This window comes from Saccostrea echinata, unplaced genomic scaffold (genome assembly GCF_033153115.1).
Source record: "Saccostrea echinata isolate AGI-Se365-2 ecotype Australia unplaced genomic scaffold, CSIRO_AGI_Sech_v1 ptg000017l, whole genome shotgun sequence".
NCBI classification, from domain to species: domain Eukaryota; kingdom Metazoa; phylum Mollusca; class Bivalvia; order Ostreida; family Ostreidae; genus Saccostrea; species Saccostrea echinata.
The window spans coordinates 6,797,339-6,823,089 of record NW_026889766.1 but is presented as its reverse complement, the minus strand read 5'-3'; the positions used below and the strand labels follow the sequence as shown (position 1 = coordinate 6,823,089).

Here is a 25,751-nt window from a genome sequence, read left to right as displayed (position 1 = left end):
ATTAAAGAGACATTTACGCATTTCAGGAGGGGAGGAAGTCGCTTTATATTCCTCGTCGGAACCCATGGGTTCATTCGGCAAACCTCGGCCGATTCCGTCACCTTCGGCCTAGGTGTGCCGAGTGCCCATGGGTTTTTTCTCGATCACGTTACACAACATTCAACTGGAATATAATGTAAAGGAGAGAAAATCCGTGGGTCCAGACGTTGCTTTATCTTATACAGTAAAGATGTGCGGCATTAAAAAAAATATCCCAGAGGATTAAGAAAATATCTGGAAATACGCAAGATATATTAAGGTTACAATAAATAAAATTCTAATGATTGTATTCCACGTATTTTGTAACCACGGTTCAATCCATTTTAACTATCAGGGTTTTGTTTGTAGTAAGACGCTTTTTACATATACAAGGTAAATTAACACAAACATTACAAATAGATAAGACAGTAAGGACATACAAAGACAACATTTTTTCGTTTCTAAACTTAAAAGCCAAATGCAAAAAAAAAAAAAAAAAAAAAAAAAAAAAAAAAAAAAAAATCCAAAATTACAAAGCTTTACAAAAGATTTGGACATTTCATAGTTGTACAAATTTAAATGAGGGAGTTTTTACCCAGTAATAAATTAGAGATATATATTAATATTTAACGCTCAAGTGTTTGTATGGAGAACAAATCAATACAAAATGAAATCCGTCTTCTGTGCTTGTTTTTACAAAATTCACAGAATCTTCGTTCCTTTACAATATTTAGAATGACATCCACCTTCAAATTTTGAAAGATTATATGAAGGCATTCTTACTCTGATAAGTTGTCTTTATAAAGAGGAGGTATTTATTTTGTCAAATGATACTGCAAGGTTAGATAATCAAAAATACATGTATGCTTGTAAAAATACATTTTGGTGAACAATTAATTCCGGCTATATATATATATATATATATATATATATATATATATATATATATATATATATATATATATGATAATAATAATAATGATACATGTAACATGTCCTATTACGTCAAAATATTCTAACAGCACTTAATTTAGATTTAATGTTGACCCAATTAATAATGTATAAATCCTAGAGTTTCCAGGAGATATCGTTTTCATATTTTAATACTTTCTTTTCTTGAGGGTGGAAGTGGGGGTTGGTGAGTTGAATATACATGTACATGTGTACTTTCATATTTTGAATTTCATGCGAGGTTCAAAGTGTCTGGTGTCCGGTGACATGACAATGGGGTACAAAAGTAAAAATTGTCGATGTAAATAACTAGATCGAAATTGAAAACGGGTTTTGCTACTTATCACTTTTTTGATTTCTACTCAAGCTGAGAGAATGATCACTCAGAAACATATTAAATTGATTACTTGAAATTAAATGAATTTGAACATAAGAAAATTTGCATACATGTATTTATAATTACGTAAAATATGATTAAATACAAAAAGCTGCATATAATTCATAGACCAAAGTACTGGCTTATATATACGTGTACATGTACGTGTGTTCTGAATATGAATATATGAATATCACTAAGGTTTTTTTTTTTACCTTTTGAATTTCTGAAAAATCAAAACTGCTGCTTAAGTTGACAATCACAGGTACCTGTTTCTTTAGTATTTTTCCCTATAGTATAATAATAGCACAAGTTATCTAACTCCAAACTATATATGGAGTAACCCCCCCCCCCCCCAGCTCTCCCAGAATCGCAGTTATTTGCACGCTTTCGGAGAAAATGCACTGGCAATCTGTTTATTACCATTCTCTCCTACGATAATTTATCTACAACACCATATATGACAAGTTTTTCCTAAGTTTTTTATCACGGTAAACAGCATCATTAAACTCTGATCGCTGGAAAGAAAATTCAAACAGTTTGCTGGTCACTGCATTTTCTCTGAAAGTGTAATTGAAAGTGTAATTGAGTGCGATTCTGGGCAGGGGGTACTCCATGTAATAATTCAGAGTTACATGCTTTGCGTTTTAATTCCTTATACTAGAGAATAAAAACAAAATACGTACGGAAATAAAATCATGGCCGTATGAACCGGGGGGGGGGGGGGCACGGGGGGGCCTTGCCCCCCCCCCCCCCCCAATAATTTTGCCGATATATAGAATACTATAGAAAACATAGCTGCTATATGCTTGTGCCCCCTCAATAATAACGTCTGATGACCTTTTTTTTTTTTTGCTTGTCGGGGAATTTTGGAAGCTGATAGTGCCCCCTCAACTGAAAATGTATGGTTGTGCCCCCTCAAAGTGAAATTGCTTCCTACAGGCCTGAAAATGCCTGTGTTGACAATACATTTGATATTACTTGGACTCATGGTGACTGCATATCTGTTGAGAATGACATAATTTACTTTCTGGTTCTTGTGTTTGGATCGACGTCATGAATTGCACAAGTGTCATTCTTACCAATTAAATCATAAAAAAATGTCCAAAAATTATATGACTGTTTTTCAACATTTTGCATAGAACCCAAACTCTGATCTAAAATGTGCAATTATATAAAAAATGAACTGTTTCTAAAGATTATATAAAAACATACGCGCTTAGTTTCAGGATGGTGCATTTTGTGCATTATGTGTTAAACTCATTAAAATAAAAATGAAAAAAAAATCGCTGAAATCAGCACGTTAAAAAAAAAATCATATATCTGTATATAAAAAGAGTTGATTTGTGCCGTTGTCAAAAAAAATATTAGTCTGACATTTTGTACAGGTGATGTGCCTGCCCCCCCCCCCCCCCCCCCCCATCTGGAAAAAAAAAAATCTTGCCTGGATCCGCCCATTTATTACTCTTGATGTCAGTATACTTTCATAAAACTCTTTTGTAACTGGCTGGTGTAGAACTTGCCCAAAACTGTCTCATCGACGTTACAAGTGTAATTAAGGCTAATTTCTTTAATGCTTTTGGCATAGGTACCAACTGTGAATTAAGTGAAATAAAATATAATATAATATAAATTATCAAAAATTAAAACGTTTTTAAAAAAATAAAGGCGGGAATACAGCTTTGTCGATAGATGGCACTATTAATCTTTGTATTAAAAACGCTTGTAAAAACCCCTATCTGATATGCTAACAAAACGCTCGTGTGATTTCTTTATTGATCAGGCGAAGGTGAAAGACGGACGGACGCGGAGATAGATCCGCCATTTGCATTTCAGTTTGGCGGCCTAGTTTTCAATATTTCGTCTAGAGAGGGCGAAACGGCATCGGGGAATATTGGTAACTATATTTAATTCTCAAACAATATACAAATCAAACTATGGATGGTTTACTCTTTGTATGCACGGCAAGGAAATGTAAGAAAGTCGGATTTTGTATATTATTGCATTTGACCATACCGCATCCGGTTTAGGAATTGTAATTTTTAGACTTTAAGAAAATAAACACAGAAACCAATCGACTGAAAGTTCGATTCTGAATAAGTTATTTTAAAAGTCTGCATTTTGGATGTTTGAAGTCCCATTCATATTTTTAATCGAATATGCAAATATGACATCACTGAAAGACGAGGAGAAGCCAATATTTAGACCTCATGGCGTTATGTGTACAAATTTGGGGGTGCAAGCGCAATATATCCATGCTAACACCCATAAAAGACTGTTGAAACAAAAACTGATAGACCTACAAGACAGTTTTAACCCACCTCTTCGGAGTTTTGCTAAACATGCTAAAAGAGGGGAGGGGTAAAATGGTATACAAGAGGTTGTGAAAATAAGACTATATTTGCATATTTTAGACAGGTGAAATAATCAATTTGTTGAATTTGATCTAAAAAATCTGACCTTTAGAATTTTCTTGTCATTGATTTTCAGAACGAAGTTTAATTTGTGGTGTATGTTAATAAATGTAGCCCAGTATAATAGTTCAGTATTAGGGTCTAGCTTTAAATGGGTCAGCTATATGTCTGCATTAGGCCCATTCACATACTGCTGTATTTCATATAATCTACAAAGCACAGATACATGCAAAAAAATATATACTGATATATGTTTAAAAATGTATATGCATGGGGAGAGTATAAGGTATCCATAGAAGTGATATATGTTTACCCCACCTCTGAATAAAATCTCAATGAAATTCTGGTTTGTGATCACCCTTGGTTGTCATCTGTTACATAAGGGGAGTGAAATACTTACTCACAGTCAGTATGGAGTTATCTTTCTTTTGTAACAAATAAACTCGGCCAATACACTGTCAAATCAAGTTATCATTCTTTAGTAAACAAAAATGGCTAAATAATATAACAGGGGTGATTTTCTGTTGCGGACAAGATTGAAAAAAACAACAAAAAACTATTAATTTTGTAAACCATAGATACACGAATATATGTCAATGTCATTAATGGGGTAAATTTGTTACATAGTCATGTAGTGATTGGGTACAAAATGATACCTTGTTAATTAAAATCCCAGAGTAGGCTTTCCTGACTCGGGGAAAATTTAATTACAGACCAGGTTTCATCCCATACACGATCACAACTGTAACTTATAATGCATGGTCAGGTCAGGTGTATATCAAATAACTTTTTTATCAAATTTATTAATTTACATTGATATCTAGGAATTGATATAATATAGAAAAAAAATCTGTGAATTACAAAAATAACCTACCATCACCGTTCTGTTTTATAGAATGCAGTCAGTATGGATCCCGGGGTAAGGAAAAGTCCGAGGGTCGCAGCTGGAAAAAAGAAACAAGGACAGGTTGTGTGGTCCATTGTCAAATCCCAGTTCCAGGCATTGGTAATTTTTATATCCACATCTACATTTTGCAGATGCAGTGTTTAACATTTGCAAAACACCTCCCTGAAAATGTGTTTTGAAAGGGACAAAGATGAAATTCATTTAGTAGTCTGAGATCAATCTTAAGAATATATAACCAAATACTTCAACTAAAGATGTTAAAATAGCAGCTTAGATGCTAATAGAACAATTTTCTGAGAAGGGAGGCAATCAGTACTGTGATTTTGATTGTAACTGTACATGTAACTACATTAAAATCTATGTGCAAAGGGCTTTTTAATATTCATTTAAAGTTGGTTGTTTTCTGTTTATTTTCAGTGTAAAACGCTGGGTGGATCCAATGTTGAAAGCCTGGTTCTTACGAGCCATAACTACCAGTATTGCGGGTCAGCTAAAGGTACCAAGTTCCTGCAGGACAAGATTGCACTGGTAGATGGAGTGGATCTAAAAGGTATGTATATCTATGTGCACAGTGTATATATGATAAATGTTTCTACCATATTTCTTTGAGAATATCAAATTTTGGGACACATACATTTGCTAAAAGAGTAAATAAAATTGCCTCAATAATTGATGGGGGAAAACCTGTGAATTCAATGAGAAAAAAATTAATATTTTAACATTGTTTGTAATTACAGTAAAAGGGGGTTCCCCCAGTAAGGGAGATAAATCTAAGATTGTCTGGGAAGTTGTGGAACAGCAGTTTGAAGCTTTGGTAAGTTTGTGTCAAATGAAACTTCTGTGAAATGGAAATTTTAACAATGTCTACTCTGAAAGAAAGACATCTCTTTACTTCAAAGATGCAAACAAGTAAACACAATATAAGATGATGAAAGGTATATCTAAGCTTTAAATATCTTCAAGTACTTGTTACATGTATTATGGTAAACTGAGCTCATCACTCATAAAAATATTAAATTGGTAAAAAAAAAAAATTATTTATATGGATTAATCGACAAAATGAGGATAATTATTTATGTTTGTTAATATGAAATCTTCCTTTATAACAAATACTCTGTTACTCCTGAATTGTACTGTGCTTTTATACTTTATAGGTTAAGTCTTTGTTAGATCTGGGGGTGGAGACTTTGATATTAACGAGTCAGATGACCAAGGACACAGGCTTCTGTGGCTCACCCCAGGGGCTCAAGTTCCTGAAGGACAATCCAAAATTAGGACAGTTTTTCATGGCATACTGTGCAGGTAAGATGTCAGGGAAAAAATCCTTGAAATTGTTGTTGTACTTGTTTTGTCATGATGAGTTGACTGGCTTTTCCAGTTGAACTTATGTCTAAGCAGCATATGTAAAATAAGGTGGTTTTTTTTTTCCCCAATTTATGAACCTTCTGTGTTGGATGCCGTTTGTTTTCTTTAAAAAGAACATGACCAAACTCACTTTGTCAGCTTTTTGACAGTTTTTGTCTGTGTCCTGTCATAAACAAAGGGGAAGTAGAACTATCCTTGTAAATGGTAATTCAAAATTTACTCTGACTATAAATCAACTTACAGAGCTGTGACAATATATAGTATTTTTATTTGATTATTTCTTAAAAATGATAACAAGTTTGCTGAAGTTAAATCTTAAAAAAAACAAAAAAAAGCAACATATTTTTCTAGATGAACTTAAGAATTAATTGTAAAAATTTAGACTGTTCCATTTCCATTGACCTGAAAGCAATTTTTTTATTACTCTCGGTGGAATGGTACTTAGTTTTTTGACCTACAAGCATTAAACAGGCTGAGAGTGTACATATGTCTGTCAGCATTGGCAAAAATTGTTTTGAGAGGGAAAGGAGAGGGCAGCAAAGTAAAAATTTCATGAATATTGTATACAACAGACTAGGAAAATCAATAGCTGGGGACATTCTGATGTTTAATACACATCATATGCACTTTGTGTATTTCATTACTGAAAGGGAAATAACTCTAAAAACCAACAAACGAAATTTGAGATATAGAAAATCAAAAAAAGTTTGGTGGAGAAAATAAATGCCATATTAGTTCCACAGAAATTTGAAATGAATTTTTCAGTGTTTAAGAATTTGTTCAGGAAGAAAAGGCAACAAAAAGTACTTATTTTGCACAAGGAAATGGATGCATAAATATATGTACATTTGGTCACTGATTGGGAACAATAACATCTTACCACATCCAAGCAAGGTTCTTTTTTTGTACTCATTGTAATTGTGATTCGATACACATTAATCTAGGTCATATGTACAGTTGTACTACCGATATTCGGTATTTTTCCCCAAGAGAAAATTTTCCCATAATATCTCATTTTCCACTCTTTTGATGAGTAAAAAAAAATTCCCCTTATACTCTTAAAAATCTCAAATAATATTTTTTTTTAATTGTGGAAATTGTATCAAATTCTTCGTACATGTAAGACCTGGTAATGTCATTCGAATTATTTTAGAATAAGTTAATTTATGAAGTATCATGTTGCACATAGATGGCTATTTAAAATATTGAAGAAAGTACATAAAAAATAAATAAAAAATAACTATCACACTTTGCCAAACAATTATGAATAATATAGATAATTATGAATTAATTTATACAATAGTTATACAGAAATGATAAATAATTTCAAATATAAAAGAAACTTACACTTAAAGACTACAAAGATAAGACTATGTTGTACTCCTGTACAAGATGTGATGGCGTCTTTGCCATGGTATGCCTGGTGTATCTCGACACCTGTACATTTTGATGGATGCAAAAATGTTTTACCTTCGGCTGGGGACCTTTGTCCCCCTGCAGGGCTCTGGGCCCCCAGACCCCCAACTGATTTTCCTAATTTCTCATAAAACGGTTGTTTTCACCAAAACCTGGATTAATCTCTGTACATACACACATTTTTCAGCTTTTTTGCAAATAACATAAAAAATGAGTTTTAATTAACATATAGATAATCTTATATGAATTTAAAGAGAATTCATTTTACATTTGTGTATATTTGTGTGATAACTGTGTCATATTTTCACCAAAAATTGTTATTTCATTAGATTTCCTTACTAGTCTTGGTGTTTTAATGTTGTGAAACTTTTCTACAGGAAATGACATGAAAAAAGCACATGTTCCAGAGAAGTCAGTCCTAACAAGCTGGTTTTCCCAGTTCACTGGTGATAACAAAGACGAAGAAGAGACCGAGGAAGACGAAGAGGAAGAGGAGGAAGAAAAACCAGTAGATGCCACGCCCAAAAGAGGGCGGGGTCGACCTAGATTGACACCCAAGCCAACGCCCTCAAAGGAAATGCCTAGCAAACCAGATGACCAGCCAAAGAGGGGGAGAGGAAGACCGAAGAAGAATCCGGATGATGGAGAGACACCTGCAAAGAAAAAGGAAACACCAGTTCCAAAAGCTAATGGGGATGTTCAGGAGAAGGAAGTTGAGGAGAGTCCTACAGGGCCAGGTAAAACTAGGCGTGGCACCAGGGTGACTGACTTGAGGACAAAGTTAGATACATCAGTAGAAGAGTCACCAAGCGGGGAGAGAAAGTCTACAAGGAAGAAGACGGTATTTACCTGTGACGACTGCAAGGAGACTTTTCAGATGGAGTATTTGTTACTGGTTCACAAAAAGAGGTGTAAGAGGGAGTCTCTTTTGACGTCACCTCCAAAGACAGTGAGAAAGACATCAGCAAAAACTGGCACTCCCCAGAAGAAACCAGCAATAGCTGTGGCAGGTGGTTCACAGTCCACAGCTATTGTAAAGAAAATGGAGACTTCAAATCAAGGAAAGTCTGATCAAGAGAAGAAGAGTGTTGAATCTGGTCCAACTCCAGTGGATATCAAGACAATCATTGTGGCAGGTTCAGAGACCATAGTGGTCACAGAAAGTATAGAAGACTTAACACGTTCCATTCAAGGAGTTATAGAGCCTTCAGCAGACAAAGTTGAGGAGGTGAAAGAAGATGGTGAGAAAGTGGAAGAGATGGAAGTAGATAAAGAGAAGTCTGAAGAAGGACAGAATGAGGAGTCTCAGGCAGCAGATCAAGAGAAAGAAGAGGAACAGGAAGTAGAGGAGGAGGAGATGGAGGAGGAGGAAGAAGAAGACGATGGTGGGGAGTGGAGACCATCTCAGTCGGATGATCCTCCACCAGCTAAACGTCGTCGAGGAAGAGGTCCCAGTAGAAGAGCATTAGCAATGATACAAGATGACGATGAGGATTACAAAGGATCTAAAAGAAAGAGGAAGATTCTTCTCAATATGAAACAAGCTATACAGGTGCTGAAGCTTACTCCGAAGCGAAAGGTGCATCCTGACTCTGGAATGGCGGAAGTCAATCGGGCAGCAGATAAAATAGATGCTGAAGCTTTGTTGAAGTCTTCAGAGGAGATTGCACAAGCTGAAAATAATGAAGAAGCACTAGCTGGACAAGAAGCCGCAGGTGAAGGAACAGAAGAAGAAAAACAGGAAGAAAGCCAGGCTGGAGAGGCAGAGAACCAGACAACAGAGGAAGGGGACCAGAAAACAGAGGAGGCAGAAGTAAAAGTGAAAGAAGAGAAGCTGCCCTTGAAGGTTGTGGTGGAGTCGATTCCTTCTGATGAAGAGAGGGAATTATCTGAGGCTGATTATCTTGATGTGGCAGAGATTGAGAAGATGGTGGACTTGACATCATCAGACTGTGCTATTTGTGGAATGCGTTTTAAGGTTTGTGATGTCAATTTTATACTAAGAACTAATACAATTTATAGAAGCATTGAAAATGATTAAAGCAAACATTGTTTAACTACTGGTGATACTAAGAGACTTTATCAAGTTCAGGACATACTTGAATATATATATTTTAAACACATCACATACATATTTTAAAATGTTCAATCACTTTCAAGATACTTGTTCAGTTTTAAATGAAATGGCACATCCCATGTATATTTTGGGTAGAAAGCCTGAAATTTTCAGAGATGTATGAACATTATTAAATTAACCATTTTACTGAAATTTTCAGGATCCCAAATACATGAGGAAGCATCTGATCACTCATTCTGGTCAGAAGAATTATGGCTGTAATGTCTGTAAAAGAAAGTACATGAGGCGGTATGACCTTCACCAACATCTCATCAGAATGCATGGGTGGATCAAACTGGGGCGGGGCCAGGTGGTGGAGTCTGTGGATGATAACTATGAACCAGTGTTAACACCTAAAACTGACTCTAAAATGTTTGATCCTTCTGAGGTAAGGGCTATTCCAGGAAAAAATGTACGGGAGGGTTGGACGGCACTTCATATATTTTTGTATGGGTAGTGGGTCTGGAGCAATTAAATTTGTATGGGTGGTTGTCCTCACTCGATATATTTTTAGATGGGTGGTTGTATTTACCCTCACAAATAATCAAGTGCAAAGTACTTCTTTCCTCTCATTTTGTATAAATCGGTAAATACTGATATTTTCGTCCTAAACAGTTGTAAAGTGTGTTTACATTGAAAGTGAAAGTAGAATCGAACGAAACGGAAACAAGGGCAGATAACTATAAAAGCATGTGCAACTGTGACTGCAATGGGGATTGGAAAACGAATTAGTTGTGCTTTGGACTCCCTGGTCCAGTTTCTTTTCGCCAGTTTAATCAAACATGATTACATTGGTAAATTAAATGATATTAGAAACAATCAGAAAGATCGTTTTATTTTAAACCGAAAGTAGAAAAAAACGTATCTGATAATGAACGTTTTAGAGCATGACTACGGAGTTTGCAAGTCAAATATTTTACTTTATACCACATACAGAGTAAAAGGAAGATGAGATACGAGTTTGAAAACAATATGAAATATATAATGTCAAAAACATGCCAGTCCTTAACCTGTTGAGTGTTAACTTGTCGAACTTGTATGCACCAATGGTCTAAGTTGTTAGATGGGATTTAGAATTCATTAAATATATTTTTTTTAATCAAAGTTTTCCTTCACAGACACTGCCTACAGAAGTTTAGTCCCCCCCCCCCCCCCCCCCAAAAAAAAAAAAAAGCAGGAATCATTTTGTTATGAACAAGAGGCCCATGGGCCACATCGCTCACCTGAGCACATTGGCTAGGCAAAAGCACAAATCAGTTCAGTATTGAAAAGATTACCGGGGGGTGGGGCTTGAATTTTAAACTACCTGAGGATGCTTCCATATCAATATGACTAAACATAGCTTTTCTGTTCTTGAGAAGAAATATTTTTTCTGTATGTTTTTTGTAAAACTTTCGATCCCCCATTGGGCCCCACCCTACCCCCGGGGGTCATCTTTTGAACAAAATTGAATTTCCAATACCTGAGGATGCTTCCATAACAAAATGACTAAACATGATTTTCAGTCCTTGAGAAGAAGATGTTTTCCTATATGTTCCTATGTAAAATTTTCGATTCCCCATTGTGGCCCGACCCTATCCCCGGGGGTCTTCATTTTAACAAACTTTAATCTACACTACCTGAGGATGCTTCAAAATGACTAATCATGGTTTTGCAGTTCTTAAGAAAAAGATATTTTTATGTAAAACTTTGATCCTCCATTGTGGCCCCACCCTACCCCTGGGGGTAATGATTTGGACAAACTTGAATCTACACTACCTGAGGATGCTTCCACATAAATATGACTCATCATGGTTTTGCTGTTCTTGAGAAGAAGATTTTTAAAGATTTTTCCTATATATTTCTATGTAAAACTTTGATCCTCCATTGTGGCCCCGCCCTACCCCCGGGGTCATGATTTGGACAAACTTGAATCTACACTACCTGAGGATGCTTCCACATAAATATGACTCATCATGGCTTTGCTGTTCTTGAGAAGAAGATTTTTAAAGGTTGTACCTATATATTTCTAGGTAAAACTTTCATCCTCCATTGTGGCCCCGCCCTACCCCCGGGGGTCGTGATTTGAAGAAACTTGAATCTACACTACCTGAGGATGCTTCCACATGAGTTTCATCTTTCCTGGCCCTGTGGTTCTTAAGAAGAAGATTTTTAAAAGATGCTATTAATTTTTCACTAATTCTTTATTATCTCCCCTTGAAAGAAAGCGTGGCCCTTCTTTTGAACAAATTTGAATCCCCTTCACCCAAGGATACTTTGTGGCAAGATTGGTTGAAATTGGCCGAGTGGTTCTTGAGAAGAAGTTGAAAATGTTAAAAGTTTACAGACAGACAGACGGACGCCGGACAAAAAGTGATCAGAAAAGCTCACTTGAGCCTTCGGCTCAGGTGAGCTAACAAGGTGAACAACAATTGTTAAGGATAGCTAGGCTATAATTTACAATATTAATTTTAATTAACTGTAGGAATGTCATTTCTACTAGTACATGTGTATACATACTTGTAAAAGCTTTACCTGAGCTTTACAGACTACAAAGTCATGCATCAGAACAGATATACAAATCACTATAATAAAGGCTTTCAGTGGTGTGTATCATAGGCCTAAAGGAACATATATTTTTTTTTGCAGGAACACCGGGAACTGTTTTACAAAAAAAACTTATGATTAAGACTAAAAACTTTAGTTGTTCATAAAATCTTACAAAACTTGTGTTTCTGTTAAAAATTGTTGGCATAAAACTATCTTATTTTTTTTCAAAAAGGTTTAAAACATTTTTAAAGTAATGCAAAAAAGGAAATTTATTTGCATAATAACAGTTTGATCTTAGTCATAAGTTCTTTTGTAAAACGGGCCCTGGTTGGATAGATGTCAAAACCCAACACTCATTCGAAGTCAGATAAATTACAATACCTGAAAAAAGTACATAAAATTTTATTGTATATATATGTGTGACACAATTTTTTTTTTAAATTTAGATGGGTGGTTGTATCAAAAGCAATTTTAAATTGATGGGGGGTGGGGTAGAAGGTAATTAAAAATGTATGGGTGGTGGGGTAAAAATAAAAGTGCCTTCCAACCCCCCCCCCCCCCCCCCCCCCATACAATTTTTCCTGGAATAGCCCTAAGCAAGAAGTATGAATAATTCATTTTCAAAGGAATTAGGAATTGAAATGATATAATTTTGAAGTCCTTCTAATAAAGTAGACTTTGGCAGATTGTTTTTTTTTTCTCATAATTTTTTCATGTTGCATACAGAAGGTAATAAAATTTTAATGGGAAAAAGTAGCCCATGAAAAGAAATAAGTTGTGTTCAGATTCTCTTTTTGCACATCTGATCAACATGATCAAGGCAAATGTCTTTGTGTAAGAAATGCATGTAAGTTAGATATGTTAAGAATACATTCATTGGTCTTTGTGAGTTTCCTTTCTTTTTTTATGCATTATTAAAAAGATGAGAAAGAAAATAAAATGCATGCACATTAAATGTGAAATACTGTATACAGGGATTTTTTCTCCATTTTGCCCTTTTTGCATTGTTGTCAGACAGAGTTATCTCTCTTTTAACACAACTATCTTTTTTTGTCACCTGCATCTGGGCTAATATAAAATAGAGCAAATCATTTGCAGGTGTGATAGGATGAAAATAATGTGGCCAGAAAATAATTCTGTAATATACAACAAAACTTTTTGTCTACAGGAAATCCAGAACGAGGAGAGTCAAGACAGTACATTGACGGGGGACGTGTTGGAGGAGGGAGAAGTCCGGGACATCGGCATGAAGACAGAATCCCTAGACAGCGTGAGCCCGGACAACGTCATATACGACAATCGACACAAACAGTTCGGAGAGCACAATTGTCCACACTGTACCTTCACCTGCCAGACTATCCTTGACCTAGATATACATCTGGAGGCCGATCATTACATGCATGACCCGTTTCCATGTAAGTTCTGCCCGACTCGGTTTGACAAGTACACGAAGCTCCAGAGACATGTGTCGGCGGCACACCCTGAGAAGAGGTACGGTTGTAGTGTGTGCGGGAAGCTGTTTAAGTATTACTACACGATGAAGGAACATGAGAAGATTCACACGGATGAGAAGGCGTGGCTCTGCGATTTCTGTGGGAAGGGCTTCTCATTACAGGTATATTTATAAACCTTAGCCATGCATGTAGTATGTACACAAATATCTGAAACAGGTGCATGTATTATTACAATAGTTATATTCTTGCTAGTAGGCTGAGTTATTCGAGACTTGTAACAAATCTCCAGATGTATATTTTAAAAGAAAGACCTCTGAATTTTGAAGCTTACATTTAGATGCATTAAAGAAGATATTGAAAATGTCTAACAGGTTATTTTCCATTTTTAATCTTCAAGCCAGTTCTACTCTTTGTTTGTAGAAATATCTGATCAAGCACAGGGAGAGGCATGATGCTATTCCTGTAGATGAGAGTGGAAGTCACAAGTGTAAATACTGCGACAAGAGCTTCACTGAGGTCAAGTAAGTCACATGATCAGTTTATCCCCATGTAAGTCACATGATCAATTTTTCCCCAAGTAAGTCACAAGATTGTTTTTCTATCTCCTTCAGGGTTCGACACTAACGTTAGTCCGTTAGTCTCAGACTAATACATTTTCATTCGGACTAATAAAATATGTGGCTGATTAGTCCGAACGGACCAATAAAAAGAAGATGGGTGAACAAGGCGTGCAGAATGCCTATAGCTTCAGATATTAATAAAATCATATTCAATTTGTGAATTAAGTATTTAAAATAAAGTTCTCATTATTGAAATTTATGAAATTATGATTAACAAAACTTTTCTGAGAAAAAAGATCTCGGAAAAAATTATTCTTTTATTAAAAAAATAAAATGGTATTTGTGGAATTCAAACCGCTATCAATAAAAATCCGGAGGATCATATTGTTTCGAGACTAACACGCTAACCACTACGCCACGCAGCTCCTGACGAATAGTGGCATTTAAATCGTATTTGTGATATGACCCTTGACTTAATGGACTTCAAGTATTTCTCGGAAAGAAGCGAATGCTTTTTCATAAAAGTGTACTTTTAAGGTATAGTGGGTCTTTGCTCCATGTTTTTGTAAACCAAAAAATGTCTATTTTTATGCAAACTTTTAAGATCAACTTTCAAAAAAATGGAGCGAAGACCCACTCATATCGAAAAATTTTGTTAAAGTGTGAGAAAATGATCCTTTTTGTCCTCTTTAGTGTGTGTATGCTATTTCGTAGGCAAATAATTTCAGTCTTTGTGAGATTTTTGTAAATTGTAGAGATTTAGCATAAAATATACTTTAATGTTAGATGAAATATCAAAGAAAATTTTTATATAATTGAGATTTTATTTTTCACTTCATGTTTGTCGCACTATAGGCACTTCGCCCGCCTTGTTCACCCATCTTCTTTCTGAAAAACAATATGAATAAACTACCGATGTCCGATTCTCGACAACTTTTACTGGAAAATCCCGCGTGTATTTTTAGATTTCTAGCTTTTGGCGGGTAGTTACGCAATGCCAGGTCAATTCAGCGCTTAATTTTTTGACTGATCAATATGAAGTATAAGGTTTTAGCGATCATGATTTACTATGACACTTTTAAGAAAGATGTTGGACGTTTTGGATGTAATGTAAAGATAAAAAAAACGAGATCGGGAATACGATCGTACTTGCTGATTGCGAGATTTCAATGAATCTGTGGAATAATATATTTCACGTAAATACTTTTTTTAATTTAAAAAAATAATACGTATACTAATTGTCATGTAAAATTAATGTTAAAAAGCATTGATATTTCTTCTTTTTTTGACGGACTAATAAAATCGCGTGCGGACTAGTAAAAGTAATGAAGCACTAGTCCGGCTGGACTAAAGCCTTAAAAAGTTAGTGTCAGACCCTGCTCCTTACCTTTAATCAATTTCTATTCATTTACCAATAGAAATTTAATTTACTGATGAATGTCAGTGAATATTTTCATATGTCTTTCTGTAGCATGAAAGTTCATGCATCATTCATTTTCAATAGTGAGATCTAATAAAAACCAATTTTGTCAGACAGCTAACTCTTGATTTTACTTTGTGGGTACAAGCACACTCATTTAATAAAATTTTAGTCTGTGATGGTGTCTTTCCTCAAGAAAAGCTAAATTCAGCTGGTGCTGTAGAATATCATTATAACATAAGAAAAATAAACTGTACATTTTATATTTTGGTAACAGTTGCATCAGCAGTAGCTAGTGCATTTGTTTATCATTTGTGTTTCACAGATTAATAGATTGTCCCTTAAAAATCTGAAAGTTTGCTTTTCTCCCTGTTAAATATTAGACATTGCAACCTGATAAGCAATATTTCCGTATGATGTACATTTAAACTGTACCAGCTGATTGGCCATTTTTCTCTCATTTCCTTTTATTTGTAAGGATTTCAGTAATCTATGTTTAATTTGATAGGTTGTACCAGATCCACATGAGGACTCACACTGAGGTGCCAGACAGGATCCACCAGTGTAGCATGTGTCCTAAGCGGTTCTTTAAGATCACCCACCTGAAGCGCCACATCATGACCCACACCAAGGTCAGAATGTACAAGTGTGAGGTCTGTCCAAGGTCGTACAAGGACAAGGTAAGTTTCTTTCTAGACAGTGTACATATTGTGGTACATATATATGAAACATGGTCCAGTTTTTTTGCAGTATAAAGATTTGTATCTTTTGTGAATTTTCTTCATTTGTAATTTTTTTTTCTTCTAAATAATATTGACACAGTATGAAGTTTGTATAAAAATGTGAATTTTCTGAAGATAAACTTTAGGATTATACCTTGTAATACACAGTATTAGTATGAATTTTCAAGAGAAGCATTTCCTCCTTCCTTATTAAGACACACTAAGGAACCATGTAAAATTCTGTCATCCACTATGTTTGTTGAATTGTTCAAGAAAGATAACTCTTTCCTCTTTACTAGGACACCCTGAGGAAGCATGTAAAGTTCTGTCACCCGCCTGAGGGGGATGAAGTTGAGGAATTCCAGTGTGAGCACTGTGATAGGAAGTTCTACAATAAAGGGCACCTAAAGAGACACATGGTCAAACACACAGGTAAGATAGGGTTCAGGCAATCAAAGGTCATGGTTGAGTTTTGATCATATATTGATGTTCTTATATGTACAAATATTTGTTACTGTAGGAGAGAGGCCGTTTGTGTGTCCACATTGTCAGAAAGGATTCGGGGAGAAGAAGAGTTTGGAGAATCACATCAGAATACACACAGGTATACAGGAGTGTATATATTTAGCTCTCTGTAGAAATCGGTATCATATACATTTATGTAGAGGATGTCTAGATCCTGTAGATTCTCTTCGGGGATTATAGCTGTCTGTATTTAAATGTAAACAAATTTGAATTTAAGGCATTTTTTAAGGCATGATATTTTTTAGGCTATTACAGTAAAATTTATCCAAACTCACTTCGGAAATTATTTTAAACATTTTCGACACTTCATCAAGAGCTTTACAGTGCATTCACATTCAACAAAAGGCATTTTAAAATGTTTTTAACTGATGGAAAAAAAATCTGAGAGATTTTTGATTTTTGCTGATTACAAATAAAAAATGTAAACAAATAGTGACAATACATGTATGTACAAATTAGAGATTGATTTATAACACAGGTGAGCGTCCATATGAATGTCAGGATTGTGGAAAACGCTTTATTCAACTGTCACATCTCAGACGTCATAAATATCTCCACACACAGGTAAGATGGAAACTGTACTTCTTATGCCACATGTTTGAAATATCTCAGAGGTGTCAAGTTTTTTGATCCATTTTTTATCTACATCTCCATGTTTGTTTTTGGTGTTAAAATCCAGTAGGAATTGAAAGAATGTATATTTTTGAATTTTTCACAAACAGTTTGTTATTACTTGTATCACCATTTCATTTTGTAAAAATCTTATGCATTTACATGTCACATGTGTGCATTTAGAAGATTGGTGAAGTGCAAATATTTTACCAGAAACCCAGTTCATACAATACTATGGACAGAAATCCCAATAATCTTATTTTCCAGAGTATTTATGCATTAGCATATTTAAAAATTTGAAATTTAAATTTTAAATTTGAATGTCCTGCACATGATTTTTGTAAAAAGATATTTTTGGTCAAATTGCCAGATTCGTAATGAGGTTTGTAAGGAATGTGGGAAGCGTTTCTTTGAGAAGGCTGACCTACAGAAACACAGTCGAGTCCACAGTAAAGAGAGACCGTTCAAGTGTGACCTGTGTCCTATGTCATTCACCCAGCAGAACATCCTCAAGTGTCACCGGCGGCGACATACAGGGGAAAAACCTTATGTCTGCGACATCTGTGATCGGGCATTCACTCAGGTGAGAAATTTAGATTTCTTTGAGTTTTCAGTGAAATAATGTACAAACCACAGTTATTCAATGAAAAGAATGTATAAGAAGAAAATTTTTTTCTTTATTTTTTAAAATTTTTTATAGTTTTATATCAACTGTAAGTCTAATATCAGCTATTAGTCTATATCAATTAAAAGTCTAGTAACAACTTTAAGTCTAACATCAGCTATAACTATATCAGTTATGTCTTATAGCAGCTTTAAGTCTTATATCAGCTATTAGTCTGTATCAGCTATAAGTCTGTATCAGGTATAAGTTTAATATCAGCTGTAAGCCTAATATCAGCTATGAATCTTTACCAGTTATTTTACATTGTAGATGGGAGCTATGCAGTGTCACCGTCGTCTCCACACAGGAGAACGGCCCTATAAGTGTAAATACTGCGGTCTGGGCTTTGTCAGTAAGGAAAGAATGAAATTCCACACATACTCCCACACCGGGCAGAATCCCCATATCTGTCACATCTGTGGCAAAGGTAAGGAAGGGGTACATACAGACTGAATATGCACTATCAATTTGTCTGTCTGTTTCCTGAATTATGGAATATCACCATACTTTCTTGTCAAGTCATGTTGACAAAGAGCTAATTGTTGGGAATTTGTCAGGTTTTGAAATTTCAATATTTTCACAAAAAATATTTTAAAAAGTATGTGTTGGAATTTTGCTTTTAAAACATATTTAATGTGTACGAGTATAATTTGTACATTTAATTTCATCTTCAATGTTACATTTAATGTAGGATTTAAATGTAGCATTCAGTTGCATTTTTTGCTTATGAGTATATCGTTAGATATTGGTATAACCAGTTAATTTAATAAGAATTGGTTGTAGCTGTGCATTGAACATTTGTAGATATTTGTCCCTGCAGAATTCCATCTGATTTATACAGAATCTGTTTACAGAATTCCTGTACAAATATTTCAGGATTCACACGTACACATTTTTTATACAGGATTCCACCTTAAGTTGAAGCTTCAGAATCATCTGGACAGTTATTACAGGATTCACACTTACACATTTTTCTTTACAGGATTCCGCCTTAAGTTCAAGCTTCAGAGTCACCTGGACAATCATGATGGTATCTACAGACATCAGTGTGACTACTGTAGTAAGGGGTTCTTAGAGAAAGCCAAGCTTAACAGACACATCAAACAGATACACATGCAGGAGCCAGTCAGAACCAAGATTGTGTCACTGTAAGTAAATAGAACTGGTGATGTTTGATATGTGTAATCAGAGAGATTAAAATATGGAGTTTTGAACAGTATTTGTAGCATAAAAAATCTTTTTTTGTGTGACAGAACTGGGTAATATAGAAGTTTTTGACGTTGGGAGAATATTATCACTTTACCAATGCACAAGCATAGATTTATAACAGGAAGCATAACTCTTGCTACTTTGTTCACAGGTGTAAATTGGTCAATTAAATTTAATTTTGTAGTTGAGGTCTTTATTCTTTTAAATGATGAAAATATTTGATTCTTAAATACATGTAGTAAATGCAAAATTATATGATAAAAGATGAAGTATTTCAGAAAAAAAAGTATTTGTGTATAATAGATAATATTTCAAGGAAGATAACGAATGCAAATTTGTTATCAATAGCTGCAGAGGAGATTGTTTAAAGAAGAGTAAAGCATTAATATGTTTCTGAAACCGCATTATCTATAATTTTAATGTTTCAGTGATGGTCCAAACATTCAGACTATTGAGGAGGATGGCGTAATCACTGTGATCCACACCCCAGCCTCCAGCGTCAGTGAAAACAACATTGTACAGTACATCCCCGTGTCCACCGCAGATAACCCACAGGAAGGAGTGACAGAGGAAGTAGTCGAGACTCACGTCACGATTCCATTTGAGATTAACAGCGAGGGGCAGCCCAGTGAGACTAATTCAGCCGTGTCCACAATCCAGTTCGAGGCCGATGGAGAAGCCGCCCAGGCTACAGCAGCGAATCTTGCCGCGCTCTATTCAGGGGAAGCCACTCATATTACGATGCCATCAGACAGTATCATTTACCAGGGGGACGAGAATGGTGAAGAGGTTGTGTATGTTGTTATACCGGAGGATAATCAGACTGTTATACTGTCATAGAGGGAGGTGTTATTGTAGTAAGGGGTGAACTATTACAATAATCATTGAAATGTGAATTGTTCAAATTTTTAATGGGGAAAATGTAGTCATTTTTAACAGTAAGAAAATTCATTATCATGAAAGATGTACGTTATATTGTGGTCAGTGTCAGGTACAGAAACAATTTGGTTGTATTTAGATTTGTGTATTCAATGAAATGTGCTGACATGGGGTTTTAATTATTTAATATACACTTTTTTCTAAGACAGTTAGAATTAAAAACTCAAGCTGAGCAATTATGTTAATGTAGATAAATGTATGTCAAACTCAAATTCTTGGTTTATTTCCATTTTGATAAAATATAAGTACTGTGCATCCTTTTGTAAATTCACTCAGGGATCTGAAATTTTCATTTTCCCCCAATTCCTAATGTGAGATAAGGATATTTAAAATGTGTTTTAGTCTTGTTTTTAAATTATTTACATTCTTGTCTTATTTGATAAAGTTGAAATTCAGAATTACCTGGTTTGAAGAAAGCTGTTCACAGTGTTCCTATTTGAAAATAAATTTTATCAATGATAAATGTGTATTTTATACACTTTAAAGTGTATCATCTACCAGAGGGATGAGAATGGGGAAAAGTTTGTATATCTGGTTATACTAGAAGATAATCAAACCGTTAAACTCTCGTAGGGAGAAGGTTTGTAGTAAGGAGTCAACTGTTATGGTTAATCAATAAAATTTGAATCGAACATTTTTTAAGGCTTTATTTTAATCATTTTTATTAGGTCACCTGAGTTACTCAGGTGACCTATTGCTATCTGTTTTCGTCCGTTGTCGTCCGTCGTGGGTTAACTTTTGAACATTTTTAACTTCTTCTCCAGAACCGGTCAACCAAAATCAACCAAATTTGGTATATAGCTTCTGTGGGTGAAGGGGAACAAAAATTTTGAATTTCATGGTCCCTACCCCCCTGGGGCCTGAGGGGTGGGGCTAAAACCACCAAAATTAATGCAATCTTTAAAAATCTTCTTTACTCCTGGACATCAAGCAGTCAAACTGTTGGCATCATTGTAATAAGCATTGAGCCGTCTACCAAAATTGTGAAATTCATGGCCCCAGGGTCAGGGGTTCTGGTGTTAGGGCAGGGCTCTATTGACTATATAGTGAAAATGCATTAATTCTTTGAAAATCTTCTTCTCTGCTCCTGGGTATTAAATAAAGTAACTAAGTACATAGTTATGATGAGCAAGAGTGCCTCTTCCAAAATTGTGAAAATTATGGCCCCAGGGTCAGGGGTTCTGGTGTAAGGGTGGGGCTCTATTGATTATATAGTGAAAATGCATTAATTCTTTGAAAATCTTCTCTGCTCCTGGGTATTAAATAAATTAATTAAGTACATAGTTATGATGAGCAAGAGTGCTTCTACCAAAATTATGAATTTCATGGCCCCAGGGTCAGGGATTCTGGTGTTACAATTGGGCCCTATTGATTATATAGTGAAAATGCATTAATTCTTTGAAAATCTTCTCCTCTGCTCCTGGGCATTAAGGTGATAAACTAAGTACATAGTTATAAGGAGGAGGTGGGCCTCTTCCAGAATTGTATTCTTTGAAAATCTTCTTCTCTGCTCCTGGGTATTAAATAAAGTAACTAAGTACATAGTTATGATGAGCAAGAGTGCTTCTACCAAAATCATGAATTTCATGGCCCCAGGGTCAGGGGTTCTGGTGTTAGGGTGGGGCTCTATTGATTATATAGTGAAAATGCATTAATTCTTTAAAAATCTTTTTCTCTGCTCCTGGGTATTATTTAAACAAACTAAGTGCATGGTTATGATGCATAAGGATGCCTTTTCCAAAATTGTGAATTTCATGGCCCCAGGGTCAGGGGTTCTGGTGTTAGGGCCAGGCCCATATTGACTATATAGTGAAAATGCATTAATTCTTTGAAAATCTTCTTCTCTGCTCCAGGATATTAAATAAACTAACTAAGAACATAGATATGATGAGTATGGCTGCCTTTTCAGAAATTTCAGAAATTGTGAATTTCATGGCCCCTGGGTCAGGGGTTCAGGTGTTAGGGCGGGGCTCTATTGATTATTTGCATTAATTCTTTGAAAATCTTCTACTCTGCTCCTGGGTATTAAATAAACTAACTTAGTGCATAGTTATGATGAGCATGGTTGCCTCTTCCAAAATTGTGAATTTCATGGCCCCTGTATTGGTGTCAGGGTGGGGCTCAATTGATATATATAGTGAAAATGCATTATTTCTTTGAAAATCTTCTCTCTCCTGGATATTAAATAAACTAAGTACATAGTTATGATGAGCATGGCTGCCTCCTCAGAAATTGTGAATTTTGTGGCCCCTGGTTGAAGGGTTCTGGTGTTACGGCAGGGCTCTATTGATTATATCGGGAAAAATGCATAAATTCTTTCAAAATCTTCTTCTCTGCTACTGGGTAATATTCAAACAAAGAAAGTGCATGGTTATGATAAGGAAGAATGCCTCTTCCAAAATTGTGAAATTCATGGCCCCTGGGTCAGGGGTTCTAGTGAAAGGGGGGGGGGGCTCTATTGATTTTATAGTGAAAATACATAATTTCTTTCAAAATATTTTTTTCTGCTACTGGTAATAAAGCAAAGAAACAAGTGTATAGTTATGATGGCCCCTGGGTAAGATGTTCTGGTGTAAGGGGGGGGGGGGCTTTATTTATTTAATAATATAGTGAACATGCATTTCCTTGAAAATCTTCTATGCTTCTGGGCATATTCAAGGCAAACAGAGTAAAAGTTGTAATATGCAAGGGTATTTTTACCAGAATTTTGAACACCTGGATTATTTAGTCAAGTGTTTTGGTCCTGGCCAGGGCTCTATGAACTTGTATTCTGCTGAGCAAAGTTATTCCCCTTTGCCATTCACCTTTGATAATTTATCACAGTAAATAATGTATTTGAAAGGTTAATAGAATAAGAGAATTATGCAAGAATATTTATTGTATAATACAAAAAGTACTTTCATAGTTTTAATGATCAGGTAGACTTGGAAATAATAGATGAATAAAAGTGAGGCAAAAATAACTTATCTTTTTTAATGTTCTTCAAAGGCCAAGAGAGACCAATGTGAGAAGTAGTAATTTGGGATTAAAAATAAACATTTTGTTAATAGTCTGCATGGTAATAGTCATAAATGGGGAACAGATAGATTCTGTACCAATTATTTTGTTAATGCTTATCAGACTATATTTCTTGCTTTTGGGCAACAAAGCTTCATTTATCAGTTTATAGATCCTCTAAATTGTTGTATTGTACTCAGGTGACCGTTAAGGCCCTTGGGCCTCTTGTTTTGAAGGATATTACTTGTGGTCTACAAAATATGTTGACATGGGATTTTGACCATTAAACATTTTGCAAAGTCAATTTGGATTGAAAGTAATCATAAAATTAAGCGGTAATGTCAATCTAGATATATAAAGCCCAAATTTTTGTTTATGTCACCTTAATCAATTAGGTGATCTATTGCTATCTTTTTAGCTCACCTGAGCTGAAAGCTCAAGTGAGCTTTTCTGATCACCCGTTGTCAGTCGTCCATCCGTCCGTCTGTCTGTCCGTCTGTAAACTTTTCACATTTTCAACTTCTTTTCAAGAACCACTAGGCCAATTTTAACCAAACTTGGTACAAAGTATCCTTGGGTGAAGGGGGGTGTAAATTGTTAAAATAAAGGGCCAACTCCCCTTACAAGGGGAGATTATCAAGAAAAGAAAAAAATAGGGTGGGGTCATTAAAAAATCTTCTTCTCAAGAACCACTAGGCCAGAAAAGCGGAAACTTATGTGAAAGCATCCTGGGGTAGTGTAGATTCTAAATTGTTAAAATCATGATCTCCGGGGGTAGGTCGGGGTCACAATAGGGAATCCAAGTTTTACATTTGAAATGTATAAGAAAAATCTTAAAAAATCTTCTTCTCAAGAACAACTTGGCCAGAAAAACTGAAACGTATATGGAAGCATCTTGGGGTAGTGTAGATTCTAAATTGTTCAAATCATGACCTGTGGGGGTAGGGCGGAGCCACAATAGGGAATCCAAGTTTTACATTGAAATATATAGGAAAAATCTTTTAAAATCCTCTTCTCAAGAACCACTGGGCCAGAAAAGCAGAAACTTAAGTGGAAGCATCCATTGTTCAAATCATGACCCCAGGGGGTAGGGCGGGACACAATAGGGAATCCAAGTTTTACATTGAAGTATATAAGAAAAATCTTTAAAAATCTTCTTTTCAAGAACCACTGGACCAATAAAGCTGAAACTTATTTGGAAGCATCCTGAGGTAGTGTAGATTCTAAATTGTTCAAATCATGACCCTTGGGGTAGGGCGGGGCCACAATAGGTATATTAAAAGGGGGGAAATCTGCTAAAGAACAGCATGGCCAAAGTTACTCAGGTGAGTGATGTGGCCCATGGGCCTCTTGTTTTTGTCAGTCATGCGGCGTTTGTCATGGTTGAACATTTGAACATTTTCAGCTTTTTCCCTTGTATCACTGAATAAATTTTAACTATTTTTGACATAAAGCAATCAGTTTTTGTCAGCATGCGTCTTTTGTCATGCTTGAACATTTTCAGCTTCTTCTCAGGATCCACTGAAAAAAAAATTTCACGAATTTTGATGTGAAACATCTAATATGAACAAAGGGAAACAAAAATTGTGAATTTCATGTTCCCTGCTCCTCATGGGCCATAGAAGTGGGACTTAAACCATCAAAATTTATGCAATCATTAAGGATCTTTTTTTTTTTTTAGCTCACCTGAGCTGAAAGCTCAAGTAAGCTTTTCTGATCACCCGTTGTCTTCGCCCATCCGTCTGTAAATTTTTCACATTTTCAACTTCTTCTCAAGAACCAAGGGGCCAATTTTAGCCAAACTTGGTACAAAGCATCCTTAGGTAAACGGGGGTTTAAATTGTAAAAATGAAGGGCCAAGCCCCCTTCCAAGGGGAGATAATCAAGAAAAGACAAAAATAGGATGGGGTCATTAAAAAATCTTCTCAAGAACCACTGGGCCAGAAAAGCTGAAACTTATGTGGAAGCATCCTGGGGTAGTGTAGATTCTGAATTGTTCAAATCATGACCCCTGGGGGTAGGGCGGGGCCATAAAAAAGGAATCCAAGTTTTACATTTAAATATATAGGAACAATCTTTAAAAAAAATTTTCTCAAGAAGCACTGGGCCAGAAAAGCTGAAACTTAAGTGGAAGCATTCTTGGGTAGTGTAGATTCTAAATTATTTAAATTATATGACCCCAGGTGGTTAGGGCGGGGCCACAATAGGTATTAAAAGGGAGTGGGGGGATCAGGTGAAAAACAGCAAAGCCAAAGTTATTCAGGTGAGCATTGTGGCCCATGGCCTCTTGTTACTAGTGGACATCAAGCAGTTGAACTGTTGGGGTGGTCTTAATGTGCATTGAGCCCTCTACCAAAATTGTAGAATTCATGGCTCAAGGGTCAATAGTTAGGATGGAGCTTTAATGATCATATAGTAAAATTCATGACTTCTTCACAAATCTCGCTCTTTCCCTCTGTGCCTTTAGGCGATAAATTAGGCGACTGTTAATAATGAGCAAAATTGCTTTTTTGTGAAATTTGTGGCCTCAGGGCAAGGGGTTCTTGGGGGGGGGGGC

At 35.5% G+C, this 25,751-nt stretch overlaps 1 protein-coding gene across 1 annotated transcript in view; it reads left to right on the top strand.

Moving 5' to 3' along the window:
• Nucleotides 1–20,831, top strand: part of LOC133189166 (zinc finger protein 260-like) — a 149,540-nt gene extending 128,709 nt beyond the window's left edge. Inside the window, exons 2-13 of the mRNA XM_061324573.1 lie at nucleotides 9,175–9,425; nucleotides 9,724–9,951; nucleotides 13,261–13,707; nucleotides 13,967–14,067; nucleotides 16,035–16,206; nucleotides 16,548–16,680; nucleotides 16,769–16,852; nucleotides 17,252–17,337; nucleotides 17,756–17,968; nucleotides 18,320–18,476; nucleotides 19,032–19,197; nucleotides 19,687–20,831. Of these exons, the coding sequence (XP_061180557.1) occupies nucleotides 9,375–9,425; nucleotides 9,724–9,951; nucleotides 13,261–13,707; nucleotides 13,967–14,067; nucleotides 16,035–16,206; nucleotides 16,548–16,680; nucleotides 16,769–16,852; nucleotides 17,252–17,337; nucleotides 17,756–17,968; nucleotides 18,320–18,476; nucleotides 19,032–19,197; nucleotides 19,687–20,098 (2,250 nt within the window). The 5' untranslated portion in view covers nucleotides 9,175–9,374 and the 3' untranslated portion in view covers nucleotides 20,099–20,831. The remainder of the gene's footprint in view (nucleotides 1–9,174; nucleotides 9,426–9,723; nucleotides 9,952–13,260; nucleotides 13,708–13,966; nucleotides 14,068–16,034; nucleotides 16,207–16,547; nucleotides 16,681–16,768; nucleotides 16,853–17,251; nucleotides 17,338–17,755; nucleotides 17,969–18,319; nucleotides 18,477–19,031; nucleotides 19,198–19,686) is intronic.
• The last annotated feature ends 4,920 nt before the right edge of the window (nucleotides 20,832–25,751 follow it).